Source organism: Xiphophorus maculatus, chromosome 15 (genome assembly GCF_002775205.1).
Source record: "Xiphophorus maculatus strain JP 163 A chromosome 15, X_maculatus-5.0-male, whole genome shotgun sequence".
Classification (NCBI taxonomy): domain Eukaryota; kingdom Metazoa; phylum Chordata; class Actinopteri; order Cyprinodontiformes; family Poeciliidae; genus Xiphophorus; species Xiphophorus maculatus.
This window is the reverse complement of record NC_036457.1, coordinates 23043280-23061997: the sequence shown is the minus strand read 5'-3', so window position 1 is coordinate 23061997 and position 18718 is coordinate 23043280. Positions and strand designations below refer to the sequence as shown.

The following is an 18718-nucleotide window of genomic DNA, read 5'->3' as shown; positions in this document are numbered from 1 at the left end:
AAGATGAACAAATGGATGTTTAAGTATCATGCTTTAGTAGTAGAAAATGAGCACAGGTCTATCAGGTTTAAATGTTGGTGTCAGAGAAAATAACACAAACATTTGCTCAGTAAATTGTGGTACTTGAAGAGCACTAGAGTGACCAGTAAAAATGTCACATATGATCACATTTTTAAACTCAGAAAACCATTTATTTTAGAATGATCTTCTTTGTTGTATCCAGACTATGTTGCTGGATACAACACATAAAAAGAAAAGTATCCTATTGGTAGTTCAAAATGATTGAGGTGTGAGAAAGAAAGAGTGATCAAAATACCTAAATCTACAGAGATATACTAATATTAACAGTTTGCTGTTAAAGGGCCTGGAACACCTGAGGCTGCAGCAGGACACACAGCATACGGAAGAATCATTGTGTCCCTCAAGGCCCAAGTGGAAAGGTTTAATTCACTGGATCACAATAACTCAAAATCGTAAAAACATAGCTTGTAACTGGTTTAGGGCTAGTAATTTAGCACTTTGAACTAGTGGTAATAATTATCAATTAAAAAGGCAAATGAATGTGTTTGTTCCAAGTTCATTTGTTGTTTTGGAAAACATTGTCACCATGATCAACTTTAGCTTGAACATAACTGCACAAGCAGTCACATCCAGTTAACTTTTGTGGTGGACAATGTAAGGTAACATCTGCTGATCATGTTATATTATGTGCTTGTGAACTCTCGCCAAATGAACCTGTTTGGGTTACACACACAAGGTTGGATGTTGTTTTCCTGCAGCTGCATGGGAGCCAGACCATCTCTCCTTTGTTTTGGATCCCTTGTCCTTGGTGTAAAACCCATGTGTTGACTGTGGCTGGCAGAGCTTTCACTCAGAGCTGCTTCATAATTGATTGTCTTACAAGCTCTCTGTATTGTGCTCAATATGCACATGAACCTGTTTGATTGATTTCATCTAACAGTGCTTGGTAATTTACACAACACTCTTTCTGTTGGTTCAAAAACCAACAGAAAACTCTAGGAACAGAAAAAGAAAAGATAGGATTAAACATGTTATATTTGTTTATATATATATATGTATTGAGTTCTCCCAGAAAACTCTTGTTCTGCTTCCATTTCTGCTGTGCAAAAATATTATATTCTCTACAGTGACAATTTGTGGTTTAAATCTGAGGACTCTTGTCCTTAAAGGGTTTTCCATAACTACATATCATCTTTAACATGAAAATTGAAAGACTGCTATAGAGGAGGCTAAGCAAAATGCTAGCAGGAAAATGTATCATGAGGCCAAACTACATCAGAAATCTGGGTAGAAAGGAAAAAAGGGGTTTGGCTATTATGGAGATTCTGTGGATCTTGCAGAAATCCAGCATTGCTTTCCTTTGTTCACTCTGTATTTCTGTTGACAGGTTAAAAGTCTATTAGAAAGATGTAAAATGTAAAAAATTACATGCACCTATAATACATGTCATTCCTGAAGAGCAGGCTTAAAGACAACTGACCATATTCTGCTTCCCTAACTTTAAGCTCTTTAGTTACAAACCAGCCTTACTGGTGAAAAAATGACACAAATAACAATACTCTACAAGAATATGCTCCTTTGAACATAATTATGCCCAATATTGGATTGTAGAGTTCCAGGAAAAAGCTTCAGCTTACATCTATACTTAACCATAAAGGGAATAGCTGCTTACAAGCAGATTAGCGGTGAGGGACACTGAGCAGGTCAAATGTGACATAAAAGCACTGAGAGAAAATCAACGCACATGATTTCTCTGAGAAAAAAGGAAAAATGGGAGGGAAAAGCTGAGAAAAGTGTCATTCCAAGCTAGACTTTAGCTGAGCCAGACACAGGTCCAGTAGTGAAGGATTGGAGGTTGTTAAGGGAAGGAAGGTTGAAGGGACACAGAGTTCCACCGGCTCATTAAAATTAGGTTTGGCTAACCTCCTTCACTCTTTCTGATGCGTCAGTGTCTCTCCCAATTTTTCTCCACTGTCTTCTTCCCTGATCCTCCTCCTTTTCCTCTTCCTCCTGTTTTAGTCTGCAAGTCCTGCTCCCCCATGTCCTGGAGGACAAACTGCGTCCAGTTGCAGGGCTCACTGACCACAGTGAATTCACTTGACAACGCCAAGGATCTGGCTTATCACTGTCTGTGAAAATGGACGTGCATCCTGTAGGCTCTCCCACAAGTGGGCACTCCAGAGGGTCCCATTCAAGGCTACCGAAGGCCATTAGTCTACAGTTATTAATGCGTTCAAATTAACTTACAGTTGAAATGATTTTTCCAACTTAAAAGGATCTGAAAGCAAAAAAAGAAGCAGCTGCTCATAACCATCATCAGTTAGGAATGGAAGTGGCTGATTACAATAAATAACAAACAGCTATGGTCATTATAGCTGACTCAATCCACTTACATCATCTTGAATGTCCAGATCGCATCCAGCTTTCAGAAGGATCCGCACAACCTCAAGGTGACCTTTGTGGGCAGCCAGGTGTAGGGGGCTTCTGCCGTACTGTGGACACAAAAGCACGCATGATGCTGTAGGTAGAGGACATCACATCTTCACTGAGGGGTTGAGTCCCACACACAGTTCACAGGGTTGGATGGCTCTAAATGTCTAAATTGCTGTGAAATGGGCTGTGATCCTCTGGTAGCACAAGGCAAGACAATCTGTCACACACCGTAATGTACCACATCACTGAATCCATGGGAAACAAACAAATCCTTAATCTAAGCCCTATGATAAGGGGAGAATCTGCACAGCTGTTCATGTGAGCCAAACAGAGAATACAAAATGACATGAGCATCCTGCTGGAGACGAGTCTGTGGACAGCCACCCAAACCAAAATGGCCAGAGGTTGTTTTACTTATAGTTACGTTTTCCTTTTGAAAACTAGATGAAAACTGAATAAGAATTCATTTAGAAAGTTAGCTATGACAAAAAGACTTATATTTTTGTCATAGTTATGATTTTCTGAACTTCTGTCAAACATCAAAACTCCTACCTGCTCCTTGGACCTCATCCCTTCAGCTCTCATAAAATGCTGTCTCCCAACCATCTCCTCCCTCATCACAAAGATTATTAACTCCTCCCTCACCTCTGCTTCTGTCCCACAGTCTCTCAAACCAGCTACCATCACCTACTTTCTGAAGAAACCTGGTCTTGACACTGATAATCTTGCAAACTTCTGACCCATCTTCAACCTCCCCTTCCTGTCCAAAATCCTTGAGCGTGCCGTAGCTGCCCATCTTAAACCCATCTCAACTCTAACAGTCTGCACCATCTTTCTCTGGGTTCGGACCCAAACACAGAACGGTCTCCTTAAGTGATCTCCTCCTCTCTTTAGACTACAGCCACTGCAATATCCTCTCATGGAGTGAGAAAAAAAAACAGTTTTTACAGCAAGATAATAGTTCCAACTAGGCCTGTCACGACAACAAACTTTACTGGATGATAAAATGTCCCAGAACTTATTGCGATAAACAATAATATTGTTGTTTTGAGACCATTTTCAATTAAGATAATAGCAATAATGACAATAAACTTTAAATTCTAGTGAACATTTAAACATTTGAACTGGAAGACATTTGAAATATCCTTAGGTATAGTTGAGACCAAAGCACCAGATTGAAGACGTTTATCAATCAGTTTTTGGTAAAAAGAGAGAGAAAAGCAAAAAACGATAAATCAAGCAAATAAAAATTATTGAGTTTTGTTTTTTTCATTTACCATGCGATTAATTCATTACTGTTTCTTGTGACAGGCCTAGTTGCGACAAAATAGTTTAATTTAGAATATTTTCTTAAACAATTTCTATATTTAGCACAGTCTAGCACTCTTTATTCTAACTGGATGAACATAAGCAGTCTTGCCAGATACCACCATGTGGGCAACTGTTCAAACTTCAAACAACTCCTTTCAGGTGATTACTATGAATCTGTAATTATTATGACTACACACAATTTAATTACACATCTTCCCACACAAAAAAGGCTTGTGTGTGGGATTAAACACCAGACACCTTGCCAGGTTGAGGTCTGCTGTGTTTGGGTGCGGCACAGATCCACATTCATCAGCCTGCAGATTGGGTTACACTGGACCTCGCTGGAACGAAGCCGCTGACAGAGCTACAGCAGGCCTCAGGCCAGCAGCAGGCCTCTGCCTCGGGCCTCTGCTTCAGGCTGGCCTGTTGGATTCTCTCATCCACACAGCACACACATCATTTAAGTGATGTGGATCACTTAAATGATCTACATCATAGTTGGATGATGTGCTATGTGCCAACATAACTTGCTGGCACATAACCTGTCAGCAAATTATGTGTTCCTGGATGGAAATGCTTTGAGACCATCAAATCTGAAAAAGAGCTAGTTTCCATAATCAATAAGCGTAGTGTGTCAGGTTTTTGTAGGACCTTGTACCAGGATGTTAGAGGCCTTTTTGGGGCCATGTTTTCTGTCTATTAGCAACTTGTCAAGTCTGCAAGTCCTCTCTTTTAAATACACACTCATTCATAGAATTACACGAACTCATTTTAAGGAAAACCATAGTTGGTTTTCCTCAACTGCGTGATTCCAAAACTGCTTGGTCTACTTCATCTGAGATATAAAATACCTTAAAAAATGCCTATGCAGTAAATCTACAATCCCAGCATATTCAGCTGTTTTATGTCATTATATGTGATTTTGTTTCTGCTATATGACATAACAAGTGAATTCACTTCAGACTCTCAAGATGGCTCATTGGATCTTTTCCACCATACAGATCCCAGTGCCTAACTGGGGGCTAAATATTTGTTGTTTTCTTTCAGTCTAAACCTGTTCACCATAGCAACCACCTAATATCTATCCCAGCATTCTTTTTTCCTGGACAGAGCAATGTTTACGAAACTCTGCCCTCTTTAGCCTGGATTAAGCTCTTGTAATGGCTTTCTATCAAAACGCCTAAATACAGCTGGTCAAAATACATCCATCAGAGAAAAGCAACAAATCTAACATTGCTGTAGTCCTTATGTATGATCACATGAATACACATCAACATGGTCTGAAACAGTGATTTCAACAGTCTCTCCGCTCTCGTTTCAGATGGCTGGTTTTATTCCAATAGGACTAACATGAAACAGTTCCCTCATACTACAAAATATAAAAATAACACCATAAATGTCCATTCGGTAAACATTATATTTTATCATTAATAAAATCTAACAAGCAAACATGTGACAGTTTAACCCTTTTCTTTTGAGCTTACTATGTGATACTTAATGATAGACAGAAAAAGCTTAAATAGACATTTGAAAGAGAATCATCATGTTGCCAATGAAGCGGCGTCAGACTTACATAGCGCTTTTCAGGACCTTCAAAAACGTTTCACATGAAATCAGTCATTCCTATTCACACACACATTCACATCTAATCACTTCTCATCTATCTGACCTAAAGCGTCTTCAGTTCTGTCTTTGGAAACATCATGGTGTTCCTGATGGGACACCATGATGGCCATAATCAAGGAATGGAGCAAGGCATTGTGGGACACACATGCAGCTCAGAGGGTTAGTGGTATTCAGTTATTTTAAATGTATTTTTGATATGTAGAAAATGAAACCAGTCACAGTACAACTTTCCTTCCACTAAAATATCTGGAACATTTTTTCTTGTTAAGACAGTGAATACATTCAAGTTCTTTATACACTGAGTCCCCAACTTGTGAACATTTTGGGGAAAGAAGTCGTGAAACTCCCCAGCTAACCCTTCAGTGTCGGCTCTGTGGCTCAGTGAGAGGTAGCAATATCAGTGGAGAGAAACTCCCTGATGCCCAACCAGCCTGCACCTGAAACCAGGAACCTCTCCACTGCTAGTTAGGTGAATTTGTGCAACACATTTAAGCTTAAGTACTGTTAATGAAACTACTTCCTGTTGACATAAATAGGTTCATCTGTTGGTGCTTTTTTAGTGGGTTCTACGCAGTTGAAAACTGCAGTTGTATCAGAAAACTGTCTCCCACAACAACTTACACATCAATATTGGTTTGTTCAGCTGCATTATGTGGGAATTTGTTAAAGCTGGTATAGTTCAGCTCAGAATCGACTGGTTCAGAGGAGAGGTTGATAACCAAAGTCGTTGATTGAACTATTAATCATTCACAATCAGTTTGAATGTAAATGTAGGATGCAAAGTGCCCTTGCAAATTATACATGATGTTCTTGAGATCACTAGCAACACAAATCAAATTATAAATAGAAATGGAAAGACTTGAAGAAGGACTGTAAACAAAGCCATCAAAATGTAAGAAACATGTTTTAGTAACTACTCAAATCTGACAAACATGTTTGGACTTGTTGATCTGAGCTGTTGAACAGATCTGCCTGACCAACCAGATGATACTCTGTTTTCACTGGTAATGAGGCAAAGAAAATGAAAACAAACAACACCTGTGCATTACGTATTCTCGAAGCTCAGTCTCAATGAAAATCTCACCTTGGTGACGGCTACTTTTGCACCTTTGTTGATAAGCTGAACCACATTGTCGGCTTGTCCCTTGTGTGAAGCTATGAGGAGGCGCTCGGAAAGTGCGAGGACCTCAGCTGCATCCTGCTGGCTCATGAAGCAGGGCGAGTGATACGGCTGTCTTTGAACATAGAGTTCCAGATGCTGAGAAATGTTGAGAAGGTGAAGCTGCTTGGTAATCTAGTTAATACACAGGGATACAGCATGGCCTGGTGGGGGGCTGCCAGTGTCACTGAATTCCTGTTGCTAGAAGTTGCCCACTCGGCCAGGACGGCACGCCATCATACACCTACAGTCTGGGAAACACAGATAAAGAAAACAAATACACAAAAATCAGTGTGTGCTCTGCTCACATCAGCTTCGACAGGAAAACAGAGGGGGCCGACACGTTTGCTATTCAGTTAGTAAAACCCATCTGCAGTCCTTCTGGGATCATGTGAGACAGACCAAAAAATCATAAAGAGTAACAAAAAGGAGGCAGATTTGGTCAGACCAGAACTAGAGCATCTCATACAGTGATAAAAACACCAAATCATATTGAAATGTAGACATTTTTAACAATAAAAAGAAGAGTTTGAAGATTTTCTAAAATCTCAAACTTGATATTTCAAGTATTTGAAGTTACCAAGTTTGAGAATTTAGAACATTTCTAAAGTCTGATTGGGTCTTCGAGATTTATACACAAGGGCAATGAGCCCCTACCAGGTTAACTCTTTTGGGACGAAGCTTCAAATCTCCGCCAGGATATATTTGCTTATTTTAATTCTAAAAAGTTCTTTAAATGTCCTGTGAATAAATATTTTTGCCAATTTCTCCATAACAACTGGAACTTTCAGCATCTAGTAGTTATTTACAATTTACAGTCTATGAAAAGTGTTTCATTCAAGAATTCAAGGATTTTTTTATTGTCATACCACCTTGCTTGTTTGTAGTATGAAATTCAGACTCAGAAATGCAGGTGTGTGTATTTCACCCTGTTATGTTCCTAACCTATGTGTGTGTGTTTGTGTAACCTAACCCTAGTTTGTGTAAGCCTACATAATTTAAATTTGTGAATTTAAATTTACGTATGTCTATGTGATTTTTATTTAAACCAAAATTGGACAAACAGAAAGGAAGAACAGAACAGGGCATATCTAACAAAATTTAGAGTTGTAGAAGAAACATGAGAGGGGAAGAAAGAAAGAAAACAAAGACACGTGTTCATGGGGGGCAACAAGACAAAAAGAAATGACACAAATATAAATTAGTAAAATGAAGGGAAAGTATAAAAGGAAGACAAACAGCATTCGATAGACATTACATACTGTTATTACATACTCTTTATGTGTGTATGGTTTCATTCTTACTGTATCAAACTGCTTATAAAGTCTTACCAACTATTTGATCTTAACATCCCATTAGTTGTTGACATTAGCCAAGTTGAAACCAACGCAACACTGCAGCTCCAGCAAAAAAAAGACGAAGCGGATTCAGCCCAATAATCGTCAAGTTAATTTTAGAAGAATGAAGCAATAAAGAAGAAGAAAACAAAAAATTTTAACCATCATTTCTGAGAAGGGAAATTACAAATGCAATTAGGAAATATTGGTCATCTGTAGATCATATAGTCGCAATGGAAAACGAGAAACAGTGCGCTGCCTTCTGATAACTATATTTTGGGCCTCTGTCTTCCAGACACCTTACAAAGTCATACACACAAGATTATAAGTCAGAAACAGGAGCAGAGGGACAGTGTACATTTCCATACAATTCCCAGCGATTAGTCTGTAATGATAATCCCCCAAATATCAGCATATACATTTTATTTCAGAAAGTGACTGGCATTCAGCAGCAGGACTGAACCACATTCTCATGGCCCTGCAGGGCGAAATCCAGACAAAATGGATTATCTTTAAGAAACTTTCTGATGAATGCAAAAAAATAAAGAGTCCACTATGAACCCATTCTTGTAACGTTTATTTGCAATGTGATGTGATTTTATACATAATCCATCATGTTTGCTTTATGGATTATATCCCAAATAGATAGAGAGAAAAGGGATCTAATGATATGAATCTATAAAATCTAAAACATAGCAAATAATTGTGTCTGTCATGTCAGTTCACTTTGTATCTGTGTGGCTTTGATGTTTGGGTCAGACTGATATATGAGTAGGCCTGTCACAATAACAAATTTTGCTGAACGATAAATTGTCCCAGAGCTTATTGCGATAAACGATGGTATTGTTTATTTGAGAACATTTTTAAGTAATATGATAGTAATAATGGCATAAAAATGCAAGAACACATCCTCAAAGATAAATAAACTTTAAATTCTAATGAACATTTAAACACTGGCACTAGAAGACATTTGGAATATCCAAAATAAATATAGAAAACAACAGAAACAACAATTAAAATTAATTATGAAGTCTCTGTAAACAAAACTGTCCTTCAAAAAAAGGGCTTGTTGAGGCTAATGCACCAGATTGAAGACTTAAAGATGATATCATAATCTATGTGTTTCAGCTGGTCTTAACATGTTCTAACTCTTCTGTAGTTCACCTACAAACTCCAGTCAACACACCGAACAAAAAAGGACACAAATAAAGAGTCTTTAAATCTCAGTTTCTCTAAATTCATCTACAAACAACAGAGTCTGGTGAGATTTAAAACATCACCTTTTCCTAAATATTCAAAATAAACAAAACAAACTGAGAATCAAATGAAGGCTCTAACAGGACCCTGTTCTTTTGCTGTCAGAGGTCAATTGTTTGTACGAAATAAGTTTCTTTGCACCATGGTTACCATGGTTGAATGACACCTGCATGCCAGCTAAAAACTGAATACAATTAAGTAAGGCAGCAAATTCTCTGGCTGACAGCATTCCACACAATTCTGCAGAGAATCCCTTCAGTCATACTTGCCTCACAAAGCAGGCGCAGCAGGGTCAGAGAGGCTCCTTACTTTGCAGCTAGGCAACGGGCTTTTGTGCAAACTTTCTGGAAGTCTGATCTCAGTTCAAAATAAGAAAGCCCTCCCTGTTCACATGGCTCAGGGAGGAGGCCTTGGTGAATACTTATTAACCTGTTCTCCCAAGAGCAATAACGATCTTTGCAATTACAGAAAACAAATCTTTGGAAGAACCAAGTTATTAAGCATTTTCTCATATGAGCTGGACTAACACAACAATGTCCTTCTTGCTTTTTTATCACCCTTTGCTAAGAGGTCAACCTGGGGTCAACAGCTTGGCTCCTCACGTTCATTGGAATGCACACAGCTCCTGAGTGATGTGTATCCCGAGTAGTTTTCTCATCACTCGTTGAACATGCCTTGCAGGTATCAACTACTTCTGGAGATCTCAAATATGTCAGCCCCTGGGGTCGCAAAACTACAACCATCTTCAGTTTTGAGCTTAAATTGTTACTGTAGTGTGGTATTTTAAAAGTCTGCATTTAATTTACCGAGAATGTTGTTTTGGTCTCACGATCCTGAAAAAATCCATCTTGAAAGACATGCAACATGCTGTTTATATATTGAGTTCAAATCAAAAGACAGGTAGGAATTTGTAGAATGAAAAAAGTCCAGATGGTTTAACAGGTGTTGAGAAACCGTAAATGACGATGATTGGGTCAATCACACCTGGCAATGATTTCATTTGATGCTCAATTCACATCTAAAAGCCACGGCCTTCTGGAGTCTATTTGGATGCATAGCTGAAACTAGGAGTGGAGGCTTTGTGATGTGTTTCTTTCATAATTTCATAATTATAATTTTCAGTCATTGTTTACGTTCAAATTTACCACCTTTTGCCAAATTTACTTCTTCTGGTGCAGAATGATGATGCATGTCAGTGATGTAAAAGTCGGCAGAAATGTGATGCCACTGTTGGATACATGTCCGATTCAGTACCACATACGGAAATAAAAGACCATAAAAAAGATCCGAAATTAATTTTTAACGTTTTTCTGCACTGTTCAGACCCAGTTAGCAAATCATCAGTATCAAAGATTAATTCTAAAGAAAAAAAACACGCTGTCGCTCTTGGGAAAGTCAAGATTGGCTTTTATTTTCTGAGGAGAACATGTTTCTATCGCTGTATTTTTAGTGAAAGAAAAAGGAAGGCAATGGGCCCATGCCACAACCCTCACTTCCCTCTAAAGAGGTGTGAATATTTCATTTGCATTTAAAACATCTTGCTTATTTACAAAACCTATTTTGGCTCATTTCCAACGGCAAACAGGATAAATCAACCAACAAAGCTTTAGTCTGCATTTTGAAATAATTTCCATTACATTTTCGATTCACTTTTACTGCGATGCTTGTATTTAGCTCTCTTTTACAATGATCTTTGACAATGAGCCAGTCGGAGTCCTATATCGCCCTCCCCTCATCCACACTGATATAATGAGGCTAATGCTCTGAACTCTGAGGGATCAGGTGTTCACTTATGATTCCTACAAACATGGAAGCTGCTCATCCTGTCTCTTCTCCAGCTGGGAGAGCGAAGTGTCAGCTGTGGAGCAGAGCATCTGACAAAGATGCCCCTCACCACCCATCCACTTGAGTGAACATTATGCGTGGAGTTTACTGGTTATAGCTAAGCATAAATAGTTAAGCAGAACTGAGATGAGCGAGAGATGAAAGCCCCTTTTAATGTCAAAAAGTATTAAAAAGAAGCTTTATGTCCAGCTTTTACAGCAGAAAACAAGAAATAGACTTAAAATTAATGTAAAATGTTTATGTATGAAAGATCTTTTTAAAAACAGAGTAAGGCCATCCTTATATAACAGTCTGACCTCCTTATAAACCTAACAATCACCTCAAGTGTCTGGTTTCATAAATGTGTAACTGGGCCTTTGCCTGCCCACTATGATGCCATTATACACTTGGTAACTTCTGCCACTGTCAGCTCTGGTCTGTGCTAATCAGCTCCCCAGGGTCACACGCAGATGGACAGATGGACAGATGGACGTATCACTGCTGCTTCACTGCATTAAATTATTTCATTTCATACAGCCATGAAATGATATACACTAAGTGGTTAGCCATTTAAACATTCAGGGACATAATGGAGTCATTTTTCTTCCTTAAAGCTTCTCATATGATCATTTGGGGCCACAAAATAATCTGTTGTGCCTTTTTCATATTATCTACTTGACAATAAACAAAAGATGAAAGACTTTTATTGAATTGGAAAACAATTGAGTCTTCTTAAAGTAAAGAAATATAAGATAAAACTACAATTTTAAAATGATACACTAAAACATAAAATCATTCTACCTTCATCATCCATACCATCATATTGGTTTGCTCCAATATGCGGCTAATGGCTTCCTGGCTGCTTTTTGTAAGCATCCCGGATTGTGGTTCAGCTTGTTATCATCCAACATTAAATGCAGCAGAGCAGTGAAAACTCTAACATATGCATCATTAGGTTAACAAACACGGGAAATTATTTAAAAGTTAAAAAAATGATCATCCATGTGTAGCCTGAACCTTCATGCACTCTGCTGTTCCCAGATCATTTCTTCCATAAAACATAAAACCAAAATCCTCTTTCTCTGCCTTCTGGGTGGAAGTTTGTGTTTAACTTGCAGTTTATTACTAGAACACACAATCAGCACTGTATAACCTCATAACTATGCATCTCATCATCTGGTGTCCTGACTGAGCCCGTATTATCTGAATATTAAGGATAAACCTCAGGCAAAATTCTGATTTGCAGAGAAGTTTTCAGTTAATCCCGCTGTACCTTATCCAGGTGCTTCACTATTCGGAGCCTGTAGTCTAGTTAATGTCCAGCACGGCCGTGATTGAGGGGTTTTGTGATTCTGCATAATAACTCATCTGCCTCATAACATTATCTTGTGAGGTAATTCCCCGGAGGTCAGAATTCTGAGAACGTAATGTGAGCAGAGAGCGGATCTATACAAGACAACTTCAAGTCTCTTCCTTCAGCCCGACAGGCTGCAGTTTGTTGCACTTTTCCCTGAACTGAAGGGAAGCAGCGAGCTGAGGCTCAGTGAGAGGGAAGCAGCTAACCAGCCACAGCTACACTCTGTTATCTACATGGTCACTAAAGCTGCGGGCTTCACAACTTTACGAGGCGATACAACAGAAACAAAACCCGAAAAGCATATTAGAAAATGTTTCGTTCAATCTCACGGAAACACTTCGCTTCTACTTTTGCCCCACTAGCGTCGCTAATGTAATTTTTAACAAAGGTGAATCACGGAGCTCCTGTTCAGTCCAGCACTGCGAAAACACGCAAAACACGAGTTAATCAGCAAACTCACCTCAGAACGAACAGACAGTGTCGAGGTTCGAGCCGAGCTCCAGAATAAACTCTTCCAGCTGCCGACACGAAGAGGCGACCTTACCCGAGGAGGCGACCCGCTGTCTGGAGGAAAGGAGTAAAAAACCCACTCAGGTCCGTCCGCGCTTCTCCCGCCGCCCCCTCAGTGTCTGTCCCAGTCCCGTGTCAACAGCCGCGGCTGCTCGGAACGAGGAAACACTTCCTCCTTTCTACCAGGCAGATTCATTTTCAAACAGTTTGTCAATAAATAAATAAATAAATAGATATAACACGTTTTAATGTTTCTCATTCTCTTCATCTCTCCAGATAGTAAACATCTCATTGGCAAAAGGCTACAGACAAGCTTTTAATTATAAAATATTAATAAGCGTTTCAGCACGCCCAGGTGAAAAATAACTATACTAAGTATATTCAATTTTAACATACTTAAGCATACTTGAAGTCAAACTAATAAGTTCACTCAAGTGAACTTGAGTATACTTCAAGTTCACTTAGGATTAGTTAACTTAAAGTGTGACATTTTGGAACATCTAATTTTGTGCTTAGTGTATTTTAATAGTATTTAAATAGTTTTTAAGTGTACTAAGTGTACTTTCAAGTACTTTTTTGGAACGACTTAAATTACACTTAGTGAGGTTTAAGTACATTGCATTTTTTATATATTTAAAATGTATTTTAAGCATATTGGCATTACACATTTTATATATTAATAGTGTGATTACAGTATGATACAATTATACTATTTTTCTATTATAATTGCTAATGAAGTCCACTTTTTAGCTACTTAATGTCTTTTATTATTCTGCTTTGCCACTTTACATGCTTCATACACACTACAGCACTGCAAACACATCAGACTACCAGAACACAGAAGGATTAATTACAAAACACTTTCCAGGTGAAACTAATTACATTGTGCTTTCAATATCTTACCATTTTGTTAACACTTTATTTGATGGGGTATGCATAAGATTGACATGACACTGTCATAAACATAACACCTGTCATCCAACTTTTAAAGCAACTTCTCATTGAAAGTGTCATTATTTACCGAATGACACTTTATGACACCTGTTAGTATGTTCCTAACAGGTGTTATGTCATGTTTATGACAGTGTCATGTCAGTCTTATGCACACCCCATCAAATAAAGTCTTACCCACATTTTTCAACAGTACATTATACTATCACAGAATTGTACAAATTGTCAATACATTCAAAGTTTACAGATAACATGCTTATGAAAATTAGCACAATAAAACAATAGGTACACTTTAGAGGAAATGTGAAAAATATTTCACCAAGTACAGAGTATTGTTTTAATTCAATGTCACAGTATTCCAGTTTCACTCCAGACAAACTGACATTTCTCCTTCCTAAGAACAGTTAGAACATGAAGCTGAATGATTGTTATAGTAATAATCATAAAAGTAACAATAAAATTGATAAAATAATTATTTCTGAAACCAACGTATGTTTGTTTATATGTGTACTGAACTGTTTATAATTAAACGAAGATAATTAGCATCTTGGAGCAAACTTAGCACCAGCTACACGTTAGCAGCTTTTGTCCCTTCGGTTCCTTTCGTGACCCACATTTCATTTCCATCAGTTGTTGTCCAGTTGTGTTGTCGTCTAACTGCATGGAGGCTCTGTTTGTGCGACTATAATATTTTTCTTCATAAACTTAACCTGGTTTTATTTAAGCTCAGTATCCCAAAGAGACTTTGATATTGTGAGGCTGTTGTTATAACTCGTTCATCATTGTTTGTATCTTCATATTTTTGTATTTTTGTAGTCTAAACAAATGAAGATGAAAGAGGAAGCCAGGGATCAGGTGTTAGAAAACCTAAAGACCTTCCTGTCTCAGAAGAGGCTCTGGCTCCACCAGATCACCAACCAGTTCTGAGGATGAAGCTCCACATTGTCTTTAAGTCATAGTTTTTTTCTTTGCCATTTTTCTGCACTTTAAAATACAAGTACTTTCTCTGTTTAATAGCTCTATGGTTTATTTTGTAGGTTTCTGTAAAGTGCAGTGAATGGGAATGTTCTGTTGTTGATCCTCACTTGGACTAGGACGTCACCAGCTTGAATTTACCAAAATTACTAACTATTATCAAGGCCCTCTCTACTTTTAATTAAATATTATACGAGTAAAAATATTACTCGTATAACATTTTTATACGAGTAATATTTTTACTCGTATAAATATTTATACGATAATATTAAATATTATATTATTGCATAAGTATTACGAGCAGAGGCTCCTAATATTTATACGAGCCTCTGCCTCTCCTTGGCAGAGTATCTTGGGATCTTGTTCATGAATGAGGGAAGAAGGGAGCGGGAGATCGACAGGCGGATTGGAGCAGCGTCTGCTGTGAAGGGGGCGCTGTACCAGTCTGTCGTGATGAACAGAGAGCTGAGTCAAGCTCTTGATTTACCGAAGCTCTCGATTTACCGGTCAATTTACGTTGAAACCCTCATCTATGGTCATGAGCTTTGGGTCATGATCGAAAGAAGGAGATTGCTGATACAAGTGGCCGAAATTGGTTTTCTCCGTAGGATGGTTGGGCTCTCCCTTAGAGATTGGGTGAGAAGCTCAGTCATCTGGGAGGGACTCAGAGTAGAGCCACTGCTCCCTCACATCGAGAGGAGCCAGTTGAGGTGGCATCTGGTCAGAATGCCTCGTGGACGCCTCCCTTGTGAGGTGTTCCGGGCACGTCCCACCTGGAGGAGGCCCCTGGGAAGACACAGGACATGCTGGAGGGACTATGTCTCTCCGCTGGCCTGAGAACGCCTTGTGATTCCCTCGGAGGAGCTGGGACAAGTGGCTGGGGAGAGAGAAGTCTGGGCCTCCCTTCTGAAGCTGCTGCCCCCGCGACCCGACCCCGGATATAGCAGAAGAAAATGAATGGATGGATGGACGGATGGATGGATGAGTAAAAATGGCGAATTTGAATTGAACAGAATCTGATTCTTCTCTGGCTTCATGGCTTTTCGTCTTTTTATGGCGCTTTTCAAAAGATCTGAAAGTGTGGAATACTGCCACTGGTCTGGTCTGGAGTGTGAACTGGAGCTAATGCAGTTCAATAATAGACCTTACATCATACATCTGAAAATGGATTGGTAAATGATAGTTTTTTGTAAAAAAACTGAAAACAACAGCTCATATTCGGAGAGACATGAAGATACCTGCAACATTTAGTGTTAAGAACAAGTACTGTTTTTGTTGTAGAACCTCTGTTACTAAAGTGTTAATGTTTGATATTTTGAGGCATGACAGCATTACAAAACGTTCCACCATAAGGATTGTTATTTTTTTATTTTTTGCCATTTTAACAAAAATAGTAAAAGATTATTGAGGCACCTAAAAAGGCATACTTTATTAGCCTAAAGTATACACTCAAACGTAATTTCAAACATACTGAAATTAATCATTTAAAGTAAGCGTTAAGTGAATAAAAAAAAAATCTATTTTGAACATGTATTTTAAAATATACACAAAATATCTTTGACAGATATTTTAAAGATATTTAGAATATCTTTTAAATATACACTTGAGCAAGTGTATATTTTCACTTGGGCAAATACATATTTTGTTCACTTAAAGTATACTTTTATTTAATATATTTTTTAAGTGTATTTTTGGTCCAATTATATTTAAGTGTGTTTAAAGTTATAATGTCAAAATTGGCACAAGCATACTTTTAGTATACTTTGTATATATTTAAAGGCAGTACACTTAATACTTAGTATACTTAAAATGTACTTACACAAATGTAAGTATATTTGAAATATACTAAAGTAAATATTTTTTTTCACTAGGGCGAGATATAATAACACAAGCTTTATTTTATCAGTGACTAGAAAGATGAGTCACAAAGATTAAAATCTTTTTCAATATGATAATATTAATGCACATCAAGACAAAAATATCAGAATAAAACAAAATAAGAGGAGACATCATTTCCAGAGCATTTAAACTGGTAATTTGTTGTTGTGCAATACTGCTTGATAATAAATATTCTAATGTTGAAAATCTGTGTATTTATGGATTTAATTCAGTTCTGCTATTTCACTGATAACTACATTGTTTCTGCAGATGTGGCATCATTCAAGGGGAAACAAACGGTACATTTATTGCAGCACTCACACTGAGCTGAGGCTTTGTAGGAGGGTTCGTCCTGTAAAAGGGACGTTTTCATTCTATTGTCATACATGCTGAGCATGAGGGGCTGCTTACAGCTAACTAAAGGCATCATGTAGAGCCCACTGTCTCTACATGCTGGTTTAGGAGTGAATGCTGCACACCAATGATTCGATGCAATCTGCTGGGTTTACAAATATGGAAAGCATTTTACCCAATTTGAATAATGAACTGAACTTGACTGCATTGCTTGATAATAAGGATCAGTTTGATATATATGAATAATTGGATTGAACTTTCTTTTCTCTTTTGTTTGTTCATTTCTTTGTTTGTCTCCTTTTTTTTCTTTTCCTTCTTTCTTCCTTTTGAATGACATTCCTGTAGCCATAAAAGACACTGGCACTTTGCGACAGCCTACCCACTGGCTTTAGAGCAAACTGGCTGGTGTAGGCTTTCAACCTGAACATCCACAAATTGCCACAAGCAACTTGCCAGCTGATGTTTCCACCCTCAGTTAAATCATAGTAACGTTGCTGAGGTGAAATGTGCCTTTCTTTCTCAGCCGGCCTTTGATGTTCAACGGTGGGTTTCTAAACAAAAGCAGAAAGAAAATATTTCTGCCTTTGAATGCTCAGATTCCAGAACAGAAATCTGACTCTATATTACGGCATACCCCTTTTCTGGAGGTAAGCCTGAGGTAATGTTCTGCTAGTTTTTTTGTTGTTTTTTTTTTTGCCATTGAGTGTAAGCAATGTGAACCTCTTTTGAACTGAGCTCTGATGATGACAGGAGTCAGGTCCTGCACATTTTTGATTTTGACTGGTGCTGCATTGTACTTAATAATACCCAGTCACTCTTCTTTCTATACCTTTCTCTTTCACTCACTACAGAAAGTTGTTTAAATATGTAAAGATGTAGTGTCTTTTTTTCATAATTTGATGCGACACATTTGATGGAAGTACCACAGCATAGCCAGCAGATGTCAGTAGAGTCCTGGCATTATGGTGAAAATTGACATTAAAAACTTTATCAGTCTTTTTGAAGTTGGTCAAACTGGCAGATGTTGCTGAGTAGCTGTAGAATCTGTTGAACTTGCAGCTCAGATGATCATGAAGTTGGCAGTCAGGGGAAAGCAATTCTCAGTTTCAGAGCTGAGAAGGGAAGAATAATGGCTAAAAACAAATGACTAGAAAACCTGAAGTATATCTGTGTTATCATGATAACACAGATATACTTACAAAACAATATCCTCATGAGAATTGTAGATAAACACCAGTGCTACCACCCAAACCACCGATAGAAAATTTTGAATGAAACATAAATTGCACTTGACAAAACTGTTTTGTATAAACTGAATTCAATTGAAACAGAATATAATAATCAGCAACAAAAGTACCAAATAAATAAATATTTAACTGAAACCAGTCTGCTAGTGGGGCTCCACATTGCTTTGTTGGACTGTATGCACACATAAACTTCAGGTTTCAGAGCATTCAGACTGAGAATCAAGCACAAAATCAAAGCTATGAAGCCTCAGGAGAAATCAGAGACTAGAGCAGCAGGAGATCCTGATTTCCTCACGGTGTTCTAAGCATACTTCTTACTTTTCTGTCAGCTCACATCCTCTTTCCCCATAAACCCCTACTGATAACACAGGGAACTCTGGATTTATAGTCCATAATTAACATTGTACTCTCTAAAATGAGCTCAGCCTTCTTCTTCATGTGCCTCATTAGCTGTCCAATTATCAAAATGTTTTATATA

The 18718-nt window shown here is 38.0% G+C and overlaps 1 protein-coding gene across 5 annotated transcripts in view; it reads right to left on the bottom strand.

The window, feature by feature from the left end:
* ankrd6 (ankyrin repeat domain 6) overlaps positions 1-12980 on the bottom strand; it is a 36491-nt gene extending 23511 nt beyond the window's left edge. For 3 of the 5 annotated variants that reach the window (XM_023347360.1, XM_014471393.2, XM_023347362.1), the window contains exons 1-2: positions 2415-2486; positions 1945-2299 (exon numbers count right to left, since the gene is read on the bottom strand). In XM_023347360.1, the coding sequence (XP_023203128.1) occupies positions 1945-2232 (288 nt within the window). In that variant the 5' untranslated portion in view covers positions 2233-2299; positions 2415-2486. Of the gene's footprint in view, positions 1-1944; positions 2300-2414; positions 2514-6475; positions 6802-12785 lie in introns of those variants that run through there. The other 2 variants (XM_023347361.1, XM_023347363.1) reach the window with 1 other exon arrangement.
* Positions 12981-18718: the final 5738 nt, after the last annotated feature.